At 46.0% G+C, this 16,646-nt stretch overlaps 1 protein-coding gene across 1 annotated transcript in view; it reads left to right on the top strand.

Moving 5' to 3' along the window:
* The first annotated feature begins 231 nt into the window (after nt 1–231).
* Slc7a8 (solute carrier family 7 member 8) overlaps nt 232–16,646 on the top strand; it is a 57,613-nt gene continuing 41,198 nt past the window's right edge. The window contains exon 1 of the mRNA XM_041634136.1: nt 232–737. Coding sequence (XP_041490070.1) covers nt 581–737 — 157 coding nt within the window. The 5' untranslated portion in view covers nt 232–580. The remainder of the gene's footprint in view (nt 738–16,646) is intronic.

Below are 16,646 nucleotides of genomic sequence, written 5' to 3'. Positions count from 1 at the left end.
GCTTCTGAAGATAAACCCTTTCCGGAGAATTCCAGCTGGAGTCGCTAGTACAGTTCTATTTTTATATTTAATATATATATATATATATATATATATATATATATATATATATATATATATATATGCATATGCTCTTCGCCTCCCCTTTTTTGTTTGTTTGTTTGGTTGGTTGGTTGGTTTTGGGGATTTTTTTAATTTTTTTAATTTTTTGGTTTTTTTTTTTTCGAGACAGGGTTTCTCTGTAGCTTTGGAGCCTGTCCTGGAACTAGCTCTTATAGACCAGGCTGGCCTCGAACTCAGAGATCCGCCCGCCTCTGCCTCCTGAGTGCCGGTCACCTCCCTTTTAAAAACACGGCCCTTTCTGGTAGCAGGAGTGACACGTGTCAGTACAGAGTGGGAATATTTGCTGCTCTCTCTCATTTGCTGTCACTTTTAGAGGTTAGGAGCGCTCTCTGTTTCTGAAACGGGCGTTTTAATTGGGAACTCGTTTTCCACGTATCTATACATTTACACGCACAAGAAGCGTTTAGAAAGAGACAGTTCCTTTTAGCTGGTGGAGATCCGAACCCTACGGAGAAAGATGGAAAAGGGGGCCCGACACCGAAACAACCCTGCGAAGAACCCCCCGGGTGGGAGCAGCTCAGACACCAGCCCTCAGGCCGAGGCTGACTCGGGAAGCGGTGGTGTGGCCCTGAAGAAAGAGATCGGATTGGTCAGCGCCTGTGGGATCATTGTAGGTGAGTCCAGGTCCTCTAGGACCCCAGCACCACCCCATCCCCTCTCCCGGGGTCCTCCGTGGGACATGAACCTCTCCATGGCTTTGCTTTATCTAAGACCTGTGTTGTCCCCCACCTGTGCTGGCCAAGTCCCTGGTCAAGAGCTGTGGGAGAGTGATGTCTGTCATACATCGCCTCAGCCAAGCCAGGCAGAGCGGTGCTTTCCTCAGAACAGAACAAAAAGAGTTCAGGAACCAGACTGGCCCTGCGTCCCAAGCATTGCCTGGGAATTTGTTTAAAGTGTAACAAATTCTTTCCGGCTCGTCCCTAGGCAGTTCCGATCCAGGAGATCCTAATTCAGGCTGAGACTAGATTTTTAACTAGCATTTAGCAGCCACCCACAGCGGGCTGTGCACCCGCTTCGGAAGCATATTTAGTATTCTGTTGTCTTACGTTATGAAGCTCTGGGGCCGGCGTGTCATGCAAAGAGCAAAAACAGCAATAACACTGCTCTGACTCTGTAGGCTGGTCCCTCCGATGTAGCCCTTGTACAGCAGATGCTGCAGGGCTGTTCTTCCTGTCTCATAGAAGAGGAAAATATGGAAGGGGAACCGGCTGGTTGGACTATGTTCTGCTCTAAGTGGAGTTTGCCGTTTCTCTGGTTGCCTAGTGGGAGGCACCTGTGCACTAACGCCCACAGAAGACCCTGTGAGGTTCTCGGAAGGGATTGGGAGTAACTAGAGTGTGGGTTAGAGAAGGAACTGATGAGGGAAGTATGTGTTCCGGCGTGAAAGCTCTTCAGAAGAGCCTGGGCCATTCTGAGAGTGCCGGTCTAGGTCTCTCTTCCCAACAGCTCTTGTGCAAGGCACGGGCTTCCAGAGACAACTCCATGCCTTCACAGACATTCTTGTCTTTGTAAGGAAGCCCAGGAGATGAGCACTGGGTAGTGGCTCGTCACTGTCTTCCTCCTCCAAAGATGGGGCTTTAGGCTGCTGTCTTTGGCAGAGGGCCTCTTCCCAGGGAGAGGTTCTCTCAGCCTCAGAGGTGCCGCCGCTGTCTCTCCTGGAGTTCCTGTGCGCTGTGTACTTGTCTTGAAGGTGTACAGTGTCTTGCTGCCCGTGAGTTAGTTTCTCTGGATGGCACATGGCACAGCGTTCCACGAACCGCTTGGGGACATTTGGCTTCAGAGCAAGAGTGACACTGGAGAGCATCCTTGAAGTCAAATAAAATCACTGCAGTATTTAGATAATCCTCTTCACCTCTCCACCCCGACTTCAGTGACCGTGTTCTCTCCAACCCCTTTTCAAAACGGACTGTTACCTAGTTACTCTAAGAATTCGCAGTTATGAAAAACAATGTTGTGAGGGAACAGTTCCATAAACAATTAGTCACGGTTTTTCTTGTTATATTTTATGTTTCTTTTACTTTCCTTTATCTGAATTGCTCTGAAAAAAAATATAAATTCAACCTGGTACTCAATCTGTATAGCACATACCAATTTAAGGTCTATAAATAGGCCAGAGGCTATTACGTCTTTCATCAATTTGACTGATAGGATTAGCATTCCCCCCCGCTTGGGAAGTGTCTGATTCATACACAGATGTTCACACACACTCACAACCGTTTTCTTCCAGATTCTGCTTTGCTTACCCATCCCCCAATATATAGAGGTTTTCATAAATGGAGAATATTTTCCTATATAATAAGGTTTGGGGTGTGTGTGTGTTTTAATTTTTTTCAGTATTTTTTTCTAATGAGCATGTTCAGGTATAATAAGTACCATTTCAGGGTGGATATTACTGCTCTAGCCACAGCCCAATGTGTGACTCTTTAGTGAGAGAGGAAAGAGCTCCTCCTGATGACAAGAAGATTGACAAATCTGGCCCAAATACTCCAGGTGATTTTAGGGAAGTCAGGATGTCTTTCTAGAGTGTTAGAATCATTTTGCCTTTACTCAAGATAAGCTGAGAAAGAGTTTTCTTCTTAAGGATGACATGGGACAAAATCTTTTCTCTGTTCCCCCAAATGAAGAGAAGGTGGTTTTTGTCCTCTTCTGGATGGGTTTCCAAGTGGGCAATAACAATTCAGTTGTTTGCAAGGCCAAGTGCAAACGTAAGAGATTGTATTTTCCGTTCCCTGTAATCCGGTGCTCAGTATTACCACGGGTGGAAGAAAGATAATTGAAGTGATTTGAAAAGACACAGGAAGGACTGGGGAGATGGCTCCGTGGCTAAGAGCACTTGTTGCTCTTCCAAGAGGACCCAGGTTCAGTTCTCAGCAACCACATGGTGGCTCACAACCATCTGTAACTCCAGGTACAGGACACCTGACACCCCTTTCTGACCCCCATGGGCGTCATGAAAGCTGGCAAAACGTATGCACACAAAACAAATAAACCTAAAACAGGTTTATTGTTTGTTTTAGAATACACACTGCTCTTGCAGAGGACTTGGGTTTCGTTCCCTGTACCACATTGGGCACCTCACAGCCCCTGCAATCCCGGTTCCACAGGATCCAACATCCTCTTCTAGCACCCAAGGGCACCGGGCATGCATGCAGTGCATATGGCTTCATGCCTGCAGCCAACCACATGAAATAGAAATAAATCATTTTAGTTTATTATTTTGTGTGTATAGGTGCTTTGCTTGCATGTATATTTCACACATCTGTGGTGTCTATGGAGGCCATAAGAGGGGATTGGAGTTACTGATAGTTGTGAGTCACCATGTAGTGCTGAGAACTGAACCCAGGTCCTCTGGAAGAGCAACCAATGCTCTGAAACTCTGAGCCATCATCTCTCCAGTCCCCAAAAATTCTCTTTAAAAGAGAAGTGAGTAATAACCAGGTGGTGGAGGCACACAACTTTAACCCCAGCATTCAGGAGGCAGAGGCAGGCGGATCTGTGTGAGTTCGAGGCCAGCCTGGTCTACAGAGTGAGTTCCAGGACAGCCAGGACTGTTACACAGAGAAACCCTGTCTCAAAAAAACCAGAAAGAAAAGGAAAGAACCAAGTAATTTCCTAAGTGAATCAGATTCTATGTGGGAGAGCAGCATGTGCCTTGGATCTGTTTCACATTCTGCTAGTTTTTAAAAGAATCAGTTAAAATATGTTTCATATAAGCTCATAAAACTTTATCCACAGTCACCACAGATGACTAGAAGTAATAGTTACGATGGGATGTAAGATGGACCAATAGAGAGCCATGCTCTAAAGTTGTTTATGGTCAGCTCAGGGTGATGAGATCCTTGTCCTTTAAGAGGGGAGCACTGACAATTAACAGTGGTGTAGTTATGTGGCATCTGGGGTAAAAGCAGGTGAAGGGGGCAGTGTAAGAGGAGAGAAGGCCTCTTGGAGGATGTGGGGGAGGGGTAGTGAAGGCGATTCTTGGAGATTTTGTAAATAAGGGAATTTTGACACAGTTGTTTTCTTGCTGCTTGGCTGAAGACCTTCTGCTTGGTATGTTTTCCCGACTCAGGAGTGGGTTGGGAGGAAGGACTTCAGGGATGGAGACAGAGATTTCAAGTAATGGCTTAGTCTGTGATCCATTGTGAAGAGTTTGGGGCTAGGTGAGGACCAGAGGGCAGGAGAGGAGAGAAGTCCCATTCATCTCTGAATCCTCAGTGCAGCAGAGTGTCTAGTAAGAAACAGTCACTCGGGTGACTTGAAATGAGTTGACTCAGGAAGATAGCTGGGAGGAAACACTTGCAGGCTGTCTCAGCAGTGCGTCTTTGTCTATTGTGTGCAAGGCCCCAGGTTCAATCCCCAGTCCTTGCAGGCTGTCTCAACAGTGTGTCTTTGTCTATCGTGCACAAGGCCCCAGGTTCGATCCCCAGTCCTTGCAGGCTGTCTCAACAGTGTGTCTTTGTCTATCGTGCACAAGGCCCCAGGTTCAATCCCCAGTCCCCCAGCCCAAAAGCATTTGTCTAAACCAGACATGGTAGCCCTTGACAGTGATCTCTATCCTCCAGAGGTTAAGGAAATAGGGTCATGAGTTCAAGGGCAGTCTAGCTATGCATCAAAATTCTATCTCAAAAAAACAAAACAAAACAAAAAAAACAACCAAAAACTGTGAGCAATGGGCATTTACCTAAAAGACTGCTGGGAGCCTAGCTTGGCGAATTGTTAAGCTAAGATTAATTTCAACCACCTGGATAGTTGTTGCTTTTCAGTTTTTCTGGTTGTTGCCAGTGGTGGCCCTAAGAGATCTAACACTGAGCCACACTTTATCCTGGTCCTGTCAGGCTATTGCCTTCAGGTGTATGCTGGTCAAGTGCCCTCATGGTGGCAGGTGCACTGTGGATGTAAACTCCCCCTAAACCTAGACGGGTGTGGGAACAGAAAAAGCGATTTGCTGATGATATCAAAACTCTCATTGACAGCCATTATTCAGTACACGTGCGATGCCACGCACTCAGTATCTGTTCGTCCCTCACAATAACCTCCATGTACCCGGCACACGTTATCTCTTCTCACAGATAAGGAAATGAAGGTTCAGAGGGATAAGCAGTCTGCCAAAGGTCATACAAAGAAAAATTTTGGAGCTTCAAACTTTCAAGCATTATTATCTCTTCTTTATTTTCTCATTATGTGTGTGTGCATGTGTGCATGTGTGCGTGCGTGTGTGTATGTGTGCGTACGTGTGAGCATGTGTGCGTGCGTGTGTGTATGTGTGTGTACGTGTGTGCATGTGTGCGTGCGTGTGTGCATGTGTGCGTGCGTGTGTGTATGTGTGCGTGCGTGCGTGTGTGTATGTGCGTGCGTGCGTGTGTGTGTGCGTGTGTGTATGTGTGTGTGTGCGTGTGTGTGTGTGCGTGTGTGCATGTGTGCGTGCGTGTGTGTATGTGTGTGTGCGTGTGTGTGTGTGTGTGTGTGTGTACTACTCATGTGTAAGCAGGTTGAGAATAACTTGGGGAAAATAGTTCTCTAATGCTACTCCCTGAGTCCTGGATATTGAACTCGGGTCATCAGGCTGGGTGACAGGTACAATCCCCCCACAGAGCCGTCTCGCCAGCTCTGTTTCTATTATTGTACATCAAATGGGCGTTTTCCTTGAAAACCTCAGCAGGGGTCCTTATTTGTATAGATAAAGCGTCATTGCTGCATTCCTATAGAGGAAAGTTCTAGCCTAAGGGATGCCGGGTGCAGCTGAGGGTGCGTGGAGGGAGGCCGTGCCTCTGCTACCGTTACAGGAACTCCGAGGATGCTCAGTCTGAGGCAGCTACCCAACACAGGTCATGTTCTCATTAACTCCCTTCCTGGCCATGTGAGGGATGGGTCTACAGAGTTCCCTAATATCTAGGTAGCTTTATACCAGTGGTGTATTCAGGTACTTAGCTGGAAGAGGTGGGAGTTAGGCCTAAAATCAAACAAGCCAGCCACAGAGTCTAAGAAAAGTGTGTTTGTAATGTTTTCAGCATACTGTGTGCTCATAAGGGATACTTGCTGCGACAATACCGGACTTAGGTTTAGCTGCAGCACTGACTCCCCACAGGTTCTTACTATGCAGCTGTACCATCTTTAAATTTGCCACATAGCTGATCTAACTCAAACAATGCTTCTGCCATAGCCTCCCAAGTTCTGGGGTTATAGGCATGTGCCACCACAACTAGCTAGTGTTTATTTACTTGTTTGTTTGTGTTTGGTGGTAGTAGAAATACATACATACATGCATGCATAAATACATACATGCAAATGTGTATCTGTGTGTGGACATGTGCATGCCAGTGCCTTCAGAGCCAGAAGAGAGTATCAGACAGCTTGGAGCCGGAGCTGTGAGCCACCCAACACGAGTGCTAGGAACAGAGTTCTGGTTCTGTGAAAGAGCAGTGTGCACTCTCACATGGCTAATCCAGCCTCTTTGTTTGGAGGGGACAAAGTTCCACTACGTCTCTCTAGTTGAGCTAGAAATCACTTGGTGATTGAGGGTAGCCTCCAACTTTAAACATGTGCCACCATCCAATAACTTTTTTGAGGCAGGGTCTCTCTAATTCAGGATGTCCTTGTAACTATGTAGCCCAGGCTAGACACACACTAGTAGCAGTCTTACGACTACAGCCTCTCAAGCGCTGAGATTTCAGATGCAAAGCACACATCTGACTTCTGTTTGTTTGGCTGCTTGTTTTTGAGGCAGGATATATAGTATAGGTTGACCTAGGGTTAACTTCCTTTCTCAGCCTGCTAAAGGCTGGGATTAAAGTTACATGCCACCATACCCAGCTAGAACAGAATGGTGTTTATTGAGCTCTTACTAAATGCCAATTACTGTGCTGTACGGTCTTTGCAGATATTATCTTATTTAATCCTGTCAACAATCTTTGGAAGTATATGTTATAGCTACTTTAAATATGGAAAACTGGAGTCATGGAGGTAACTTGCTGAAGACCACACAGCTGGTAGCTGAAATGTCCGAGTCCAAAACCATTTCTAACAATCCAGAGAGAGGGGAGGAGAGCTGGCTCGTGCCAGGTGGTCCTGGAGAGGGTCATGGAGGGGGGCTGCCCTGGGAGTGGGATCTGGAGAAACCATGGGTGGGCGACATTGGAAGTCTTTTCAAAATAGGAGTACCCGAGCCGAGTGTGTCAGCTCACACCTGTCGGCTCAGTGCTTGGAAGGCTGAGGCAGGAGGATGTTAAATTCAAGGCCAGCCTGAACTACACAAGTGAAGCTGCGGGGAGGAGAGAGAGATCTAGAGAGAAAGCAAATGTGTGTGAGCGAAGGGGAGGGGTGTAGTGGACTCCGCCCCTTCAGAAGAGTTTACAGTTTAGCCTCTAATGGCACAGATTAGTGTCTGATTCCAGAACCATTTCTTGAACGTTGACTAGAGGGAGCGAGTCTGAAAATGTACTTCTTAAGTTTATGTTCTATTTTTAAAGAAGCCAGGGGACTATTAGGATTTGGTTCATTCAAGATGGAAATATGTTAAAACTGTCATTGTTCTCAAAGAGAATCTGGGACAGAAGCCAGTTCAAAAGCATTTCAAAACAAACACATCTTGGTGAGTAGGAAAAGGTATAGCCAGCAGTATACTAGTCAGGAGTACCATCCCGCGAATGTGTTCTGTTTACCGTGTGCAGAGTGCCCGGCAAGACCTTCAAGGAACCTTGCGCAGTTGGCACCAGGATAGAAATAAAGAGTTCATGTAGGTAAATAAGCAGCTGATAGCAGAGATGGATGCCCACCTGGGTCCTCGAGCAATGCAGACATGCTCCCAGCATGGAGTACAAGGTGGCTGGGGCCAGGCATCCTGTTGCATGCTTCCTGCCTGCAGGAACTAGAGAGCTCAAGGGCAGTTTGTTTGAACTTGCAGCTCTCTGGCACAAATATGTTCCCTCTAAGGGCAGAGCTGTGCAGAATAAGGGACTAGCAGGAAATACTAGGAAAGAAACGTAGTACCCAGTAAAGATTTTTAAAAGTACCTAAACCGGGACTGATTGCCTGAAATCCCAGCCCTTGGGAGGTAGAAGCAGGAAAGCGGTTACACTTCAGAGCCAGCCTGGTTCACATCATAGTAAATTTTAGAGCTCTTGGGACTATTTAGTAAGACCCTGTCTCCAAAAACAAAACAAAACAAACAACACTAAGTAGCAGACCTAAGAGCCTGTTTCATTTCAGCATTGGTGACATAGCAGACATAAAAACACTGTGAGCAAATCAAATGACTTGGTCAGGGAGATGGCGCCACACACACAGGCCAGACCTTCTCTTAAGGCTACTGAGGTTTCTGCTTTCCTGGCAGGGCTAAGCCAGCAATCTGTTCCCAACTCAACCGAAAAAAAAAAAAAGCTTCAGGAATTTCTGTTGTTGTTCTTCATGTTTTCTTGTTGTTACTGTGGGATGATGGGCAAGATCTCAAAATGCAGCCAGAAGCAGGCTGTTCCAGGAAAAGATTCTGATCTACAGAAAACAAGGACCATTTGGGAGCCCCGGGGAGCTAGAAACTGCACTCTTCTGACCCCCCTCCCCAATTCCAGGGCTTGAACCCAGGACCTGCTCCGCCCTATACAAGTACTCTCCAACTGAGCTGTAGCCACTGGCTCCCTTCTCTGAGTTTTAATTCCCATCTTATTGGCCTCCCAGAGCATGCCAACAGAGAGCAGTCTTCACCACGCCCATCTCCGGGGACACCTGCCAATGGCAGCGTGCAGGCTGGAGCTCCGGGCTGCTAGGCATAGATGGGGGCTGCTCAGGGTTTTAACCGTGATTGTGCATGATTAGGCCTTGTGCTGAGCACGGGGGAGTTTCATTTCTAGGAAGCAAAATCATCTCACAAGTCTATTCTGAGCTGTGTTATTTATAGAAGGGTTGAAGTTAGAGTTGAAAAGCTTTATCGATCGCCTCGTCCCTCATCCTTTGTCATGCTCTCTGGTGTTCCCATTGGTTTGCTTTAAATATCTTCTTCAGCATCAGCGTCGGTGACATCACTGCTGGGCCAACGGTCTCATAGCGTGCCTGCAGATGGATCAGATCTCAGGCAGAGCTGTCCCTTGTTAAAGCTGGTGCGGCAGCCGGAGCGAGCACTTCTCGTCTGTGTGCCTGGGAAGGTGCTCGCTCACACGTGGATACAAACGCTGCAGCTGCTTCTCCACAGTACAGGTGTGGGGTATGGTTAGCAAGAAATAATACACGAACTTCAGGCTGTTTCAAGGAGGCATTGGGAGCCAGGCATGGAGGCTCGTACCTGTCATCCTAGCATTTGGGAGCCAGGCATGGAGGCTCGTACCTGTCATCCTAGCATTGGGAGCCAGGCATGGAGGCTCGTACCTGTCATCCTAGCATTTGGGAGGCTGGGCAGTAGGGTTGCCACAAGAGTATAAAGCCAGCCTGGACTATATGGCAAGACCCTGTCTCAAAATTAAAATATTTTAAAGAAAGTTTTAAAAAGTCTTTTAGGCCCAGGCTCTGAAAATAGGAAGCTTAAGCCAAAAATTTCCAGGATTTGGATGAGTGTGTTGCAGAGCTTCAAAGAACATCAGAGATACAGCGGGAAAGGATGGGCAAAATGCTTCTCTGTGCATGATGTGTATGTGTGCATGATGTGTGTGTGTGTGTGACTCCGTGTGAACACACGTGCATTCACGAGTGTGACTAGGGGCATGTGCATGCCACAATACCTATGTGGAGGTCCGAGGACAACCTTGGATGTCAGGTGTCTCTCTGTTGCTTGCCACTGTATATACCAGGCTAGTTGGTCCTTCTGACTTCTGGGGATTTTCTTGCCTCCACTTTCCTTCTCCTCACTAAAATTGGTACAGACACGTGGCTTTACATAGTTCTGGGTATTTGAACACAGGTCTTCGTGGTTTTGTGGCAAGTATTCTAACCACCAAGCCATCTCTTTCACCCTCTATATACAACCTTTGTAACCTTTTTTGTCCCTAAGTGGTAGGGGCCGTGAAACAGGGCCTCATGTATTCCAGGCTGGCCTCAAAGATACTATGTAATTCTGGCCATTCTGCCTCTGCCTCCCCAGGGTTGGGATTACAAGTGGTGACTATGGTGCCTGGCTTATGTGGTACTGGAAACCAAACTTAAAATTTTGTGTTTGCTGGATAAGCACTCTACCACCTGAGCTACAACCTCAGTCTTATTGTTGTTGTTGTTGTCATTTTAAAATGCTACAGGTTTATTTAGTTGTAAAGTGGAAGTTTCTTTCCATCTTTTATTTTGTTTATTGTGCCCATGCTGCCTTGAATTTACTAAGTAGCCAAAGCTGGCCTTGAACTCCTGATCCTTCTCCTTCTGCCTCCCAGTTGCGGGGTTTACACGTGTGTGTGCCACCAAGCCTGGCCTAGTGGAGGTTCCTTGCAGAGTGCTAAGACAAACCTGTGCTCTGGTCTGTGTTCAGGGAAAGGCTTTGCTCTCTCCTTGGGCTCATCTTTTACCACCCCACTTGAGTTCTCACCCCAACCCACATCCACCATTCACTAACGCTAGTTCAGAAATGTGGGGTTCAGGGGTTCACTGGTCTGGGCCAGCTCGGCTCGGGCTGTGGCTACTTAGCAGCCAGCCAGTTGCCCCTTTTTTTTCTTTGTGAATTTGAATGGCTTCCACGGAGGTGTGAGTATCATCCTCTTTTCTTCAAGAAGCTTTTTTTTTTCTTCTTTTATGTCTTAAAGCATCTTTTTTTTTTAAAAAAAAAATGTATGTGGGCGCTGAGACTTCAACCTGGGTCTTCTACAAGAACATGGCTCTTAACCACTGATCCATCTCTCCAGACCCATGCTTTTGAATTTTTGTTTGTTTAGAGTCTCATTCACTTTTTGCCATGAAGGCTGGCCTGGAACTTGAGATCCTTCAGCCTTCGTTTTTCCTAGGTAGCCATCCATTCTAATATATCATTATAATCAAAATAACACAACTTCTGTTCAGCTTGATGTGTTAACTCTTGTTTTCACCTGAACATCTTCATTCAATCCTTTCTGTTTTGAGACAAAACATTGCTAGCCAGGAACTCACTGTGTGGAGGAGACTGACCTTTGCCTTCCTAGAACTGGAGTTACAACTGTGGCCACCATACTTGGCCTCTTCACTCAGTTCTCCCTACCCCTCTCTTGGGGTGAGACAGAGTTTCTCTGTGTAGCCCTAACTATTCTAGAACTCACACTGTAAACCAGCCTGGCCTCAAACTCAGAGATGCACCTGGCTCTACCTCCTGGGTGCTGGTATTAAAGCATGTACCACCATGCCCGGGCTTCATTCTGTTCTTGAGAGCAGAAGCTGATCTCACTTTCACATTCCTACAGATTTAGCATGTCATATGTGCTTAGAGTGTTTGCTAACTATTAGCAGCCAGTCATTCTTAAAACAAAAAAATCAACAGGAGATTGAAAACTCTGTGGTAAAGCCTTGCCCAGCATGCACAGGGCCATGGACTTAGCCTCCACTGCTGAGAAGTTATTTGATACTGTTGAGCTGTAGGTAGTTAAGATAGCTCAGCATGGTGGCCCACACATCTGATCCAAATGCTTAGGATGCAGAGTGGGCGGATCTCTGTGAGTTTGAGGCCAGCCTGGTCTACAGAGTGAGTTCCAGGACCACCAAGGCTATATGTTGAGACCCTGTCAAACAAACAAAAACAAAAAAGGAAGTGAAGACAGGAACTTAAGGTCATCCTTGACCATAGGTTGAGTTCAAGGCTTGGGTAGCGTAAGAGTCTGTCTCGTAAAAATAGTTAAGATAAGGCTGGCAAGATACCCCAGTGGGTAAAGGCGCCTGCCCTCAAGTCTGACAACCTGAGCTCGATCCCCAAACTCACACGTTAGAAGGGAAGAACCACCTCCTGGAGGTCATCCTCTGCCTTCAGCATGTGCCCCACGGCAAATGCACAGCAATATATGTACACACACATTGTTGCCTCTTGGGCCAGATCTTTCTTTGTTCTGGGAGGCTCTCTAGTCACTGTGGGATCCTTAGCAGCACCGTTGGCCTTTATACCCTAAGTTCCAGGAGTACCCTTACTCCAGTGTGAAGACTAAATGTGACTCCAGACATTACCAGTTGTTTCCTGGAGGTAGGAGCAAAATTGTCCCTGATTGAAACCCACCAAGGAAGGCAGAGAATGCTGCAGGTAGTGCGTGGGTCCCTGATAGGAACCAGTGGGGGTTCGGCTCTGTAGCCCCTAGGGCCATAATTCTTGTCTTTCAGTAATTGGTGGGTGGTGATTGGCCCCATCTAGTTCATTAAAGGGCCATGTATGAGCAAGTACTTCCCAATTACCTTTCAAGGCAAACATGTAGAGAGTGGGCGATCAATAAATATTTCTTGAGATGCAATTACCTGCTGCCCAGCCCTCTGCAGCCTCGACAAATTATACCTGGACAAGCAGACAGCTGAATCAGAGGATGCTTCGTGGTCTTGGCTGTACAGTGCTGTTTGGTAGCCAAACCGCCAAAGCCAATCTATTGCGTTCGTCTCAGGCTGGACACTGTCTCTACTGATATAAATACTAGTGATTATTGTTATTTTAGCATTTCATGAATTAGAGAATGCCTTACATAGATGTAAGCTGCCTTGATCCCCACAGCGGGGCAGGTAGGGTGAGAACTGTTACTCCCAGTGTGAACATGAAGGAAATGAATCTTAGAAAAACTGGAGTCTCGTGGCCTGTGAGTGGGGAGGGCTGTGGCTCCTCCAACCCCGAGTCTGCCGGCCTCTGTAGTAAGGAATCCAGAACAGCAGCTGCGGGGATACTGTCCACATTTCTAATCTTTGTTATGCAACCGAACAGGGCCTGTATCAGGGTCTTGGCCTGCTCCCACTCCCACAGAAGCTGTCTGTACAGTCCTGATAGGAATGTGTGTACAGAGCTCACTGTGTGTGTGTGTGAGAGAGGATCAAAGCCTGACCCCACTTCCACACCATTCCCCAGGTCCTAAAGTGCTGGTGTTCTCCTCCTCCCCACCCACTGGAGAAGTACAAATCACGTTCCCTTCAGCTTTCTCTGCAGTCATAGCATTGGCCTCAGCCTCTGTCTAATACCCTGCAGGAAGCTGTGGCTGAACTTGAAGACTGGCATGAGTAAGGTCTTTGGATCTAAGTCTTCTGGACATTACAAGTCTGTAATTTCTCTTCTTAGAAAATTCTTTGAAGGCTACGACATTCTAGTATGAACAAGCCTCGGTGTGAGTAATGCCATAATGGGGGTCACATGGGTGTTGGCACCCGGAAGGGAGAGTTAGTGATTATTCACAGCAAATGTGGATATTCTCAGTTCTGGCAGTTTTCCTATGAAGACTTGCCCACTGACACAACTTGGCCTCTTTCTTAATGAAACAGTTTGCATGGTTTTTCTTTGACAGAACAAGTCAAGCTAAGCCTCATTGTCCAGGCATCCTAAACTGCAGCTTTTACTAAAGATCTGCCGATGATTGCTGTGTTAACGAGTGTGGGTGGAAGCAGGATTAAAACCCTGACCTCAGGCACCTTGGCACTACCAGACAGGCATGCGTGCATCACATTCTTCTTTGGTTTGGTTTTGTTTTGTCTCATTTTTTTTGAGACAGGATTCCTAGATGTATCTGTGTATCCCTGGCTGTCCTAGAACTCACTTTGTAGACCAGGCTGGCCTTGAACTCAAAGATCCACTTGTCTCTGCCTCTGAAGTGCTGGGGTCAAAGGTGTGTACCACCATGCCCAACATGCATCACATTTTTTTTTTTTTTGGTTTTTCGAGACAGGGTTTCTCTGTAGCTTTGGTGCCTGTCCTGGAACTAGCTCTTGTAGACCAGGCTGGCCTCGAACTCCCAGAGATCCGCCTGCCTCTGCCTCCCGAGTGCTGGGATTAAAGGCGTGCGCCAGCACCGCCCGGCTGCATCACATTTTTGAATGACCTTCTAGACCAGCAGTTCTGTGGATCAAGACCCCTTTGAGGGTCAAATGACCCTTTCACAGGGGTTTCCTAAGACCATTAGAAAACTCGGATATTGACATTATGATTCATAACAATAGCAAAATTACGGTTATGAAGTAGCAATGAAAGCAGTTTTGTGGTTGGGGGTTACCACCATAATCCCCCAACATGAGGAACTGTGTTAAAGGGTCACAGCATGAGGAAGGTTGAAAACCACTGTTTTAGACAATGGGTCTAAGAGTAAAACAAGGGAGGAAAGTAAAATCCCCACAGAAGTCAACTTCCTTCCTCTATATTAAGAAAGACTCAAACCAAGGTGGAAAAGCTCTTTTCTAGTTCTCCTGTCTGGAGCCTCCTAAAGGCCCTGAGGCCACACTGTGCAGAGAGTGCTGCTGCCGGAGGAGAAGCAGCATCGAGTCTGGAGGACACCCTGGGCCTGACGTTCAATGACTCAGCTTCTCCACCAGCCTGAGCTGCTTACAAAACATTTGACTTTGACAGAGTCACTTTCTCTCTCTCTTTTTGAGCCTCCATTTTTACAATAATAAATAAGAATGATCATCTCAGGAAGACCAGATATTAGTGTTTTTAAGAAAGCAATTCTGAGGCCGGGCGGTGGTGGCGCACGCCTTTAATCCCAGCACTCGGGAGGCAGAGGCAGGCGGATCTCTGTGAGTTCGAGACCAGCCTGGTCTACAAGAGCTAGTTCCAGGACAGGCTCCAAAACCACAGAGAAACCCTGTCTCGAAAAACCAAAAAAAAAAAAAAAGAAAGAAAGCAATTCTGAGAGTCAAGGTACTTAGCACATGTCCTTAAATCACCACTACAGATGATAGAACTGAACCAAGGGGAGGAAGTCTAATCTGCCTTCCACCTCTCTATAAGACCAACTCCCATTGGCTGCCCAATGGAGCGTGTAAGGATGGTCCTATTGTGAAAAATAGGAAAATCCTATTTTCACAAGTACTTGAAGCAGGGTCAGAAGATATAGCCTTCAACCCAGACACTACTAAGTCAGTGGTGAGTTGAGGCCTCTCTAACAGTCTTTTCTGTGCCTCCAGTCAGCTCCCAATTAATGACACTGAGACTTCCTACTAATTATGAAAGCTCTGCCTATAGCTCAGACTTATTCCTAACTAGCTCTTTTTTCCTGTCTCTACTCCATTTTATTGTGACTTATTTTTAGGTGTGTGGGGGGGGGGAGGTCTTGCTATGTAGTTCAGATTAGCCTTATAGTCCAGGCTATCTCCGCATCTCTAGAGTGCTAAGATTACAGGGTGTGCCTCCATTTACAGTTTAAGTGATGTGGGAGATGAAACCCAGAGATTTAGCCACACTAGACAAGTATCCTACAAATGGAGCTACATCTCAGCCCTCCTAACTAGCACTTATAACTTAAATTAACCCATTTATATGAATCTATGTTCTATCACATGGCTTTACCTCTCTTCCATCTTGTACCTCCTGTTTCCTCTCTGTGACTCCTGGCTTCCTTCCTGCCTAGATTCCTCCTCCTCTTTCTTTCTCTCCCAGAAAATCCTACCTATCTTTCCTGCCTAGCTATTGGTTGTTCAGCTTTTTCATTACACCAATCACAGCAATACAACAGAAATACACCTTCACACAGTGTACAAATATCCCACAACATTTCCCCCTTTTGTCTAAATAAAAAGGAAATAGTTTAGCTCTAACATAGTAAAACTATCTACAATAAGAACAAGTATCAGGTAAGAATTACATTCACAATGTCCAGTTCATTTGTATTTGGCAAATTCAGAGAAAGTACTGTATTATCTATCCTATCTTAGGGAGTCCAAAGTTTTATGCCTAAACCATTTTCTATCATAACTTGTATTATCATCTAAAAAAGATCTTTTTAGGCCTTAAAACATCGTTTTTAGACAAACAACTTAAGCTTTTATGTTTCTCAACCTTATAAACTTTGCATCGCTTATGTAAGCTTCTTTTCTGAATTTGGTAACAAGGAAAACTGTAACTATTACTATCTTGTCTTCAACCCCATCAAAGACCCAAGAAGGATATACTATTATCTGAGTAAACTGGAAGTGCCAAGCAAGCAACTTCCAAATCTATAGCAATGACAGAAATAGCTGACCACCTGGACAGTTACTCAAGATTCCGCTGCACCATTGGGGCATCCATCTTCAGCCTACAGACCTAGAATATCTGAAAGATTTTTTGTGAACCAGGAAGTTTTTGAAAAGACTGTCCTACATGGTCTTGGTGAAGTTTGTCACTCACCTTCTTCTGTGTCCTGTCTGTCCAATTTGGACAGCATACTGTCAGCGATCAAGACAAAGACAGTTGCTTTTTTTTTTTTTTGCCAAGTGGCTAACTTTACTACAATAAAAGCAAACTCCATATGGAGGTTCTTTAATGCCCATCATTCTTTTTGAAGTAAATTGGTGCTGCCAGGAGTAGATGTGTCACTATCAAGAAAGGCCCTATGCTATCAAAACATCCTAAAGACCCTGTTCAGTATGTCTCTGAAGAGTTTGAAGATGATCTATCTATTTAAAATATATCTCCAGGACAGGCACCAAAAACTTCAGAGAAACCC

This window comes from Microtus oregoni, unplaced genomic scaffold (genome assembly GCF_018167655.1).
Source record: "Microtus oregoni isolate MIOR12 unplaced genomic scaffold, Mior012 000045F_ref0000178, whole genome shotgun sequence".
Lineage (NCBI taxonomy): Eukaryota > Metazoa > Chordata > Mammalia > Rodentia > Cricetidae > Microtus > Microtus oregoni.
The sequence above is the reverse complement of the archived record's forward strand: the minus strand, read 5'-3'. Positions and strand labels throughout refer to the sequence as shown.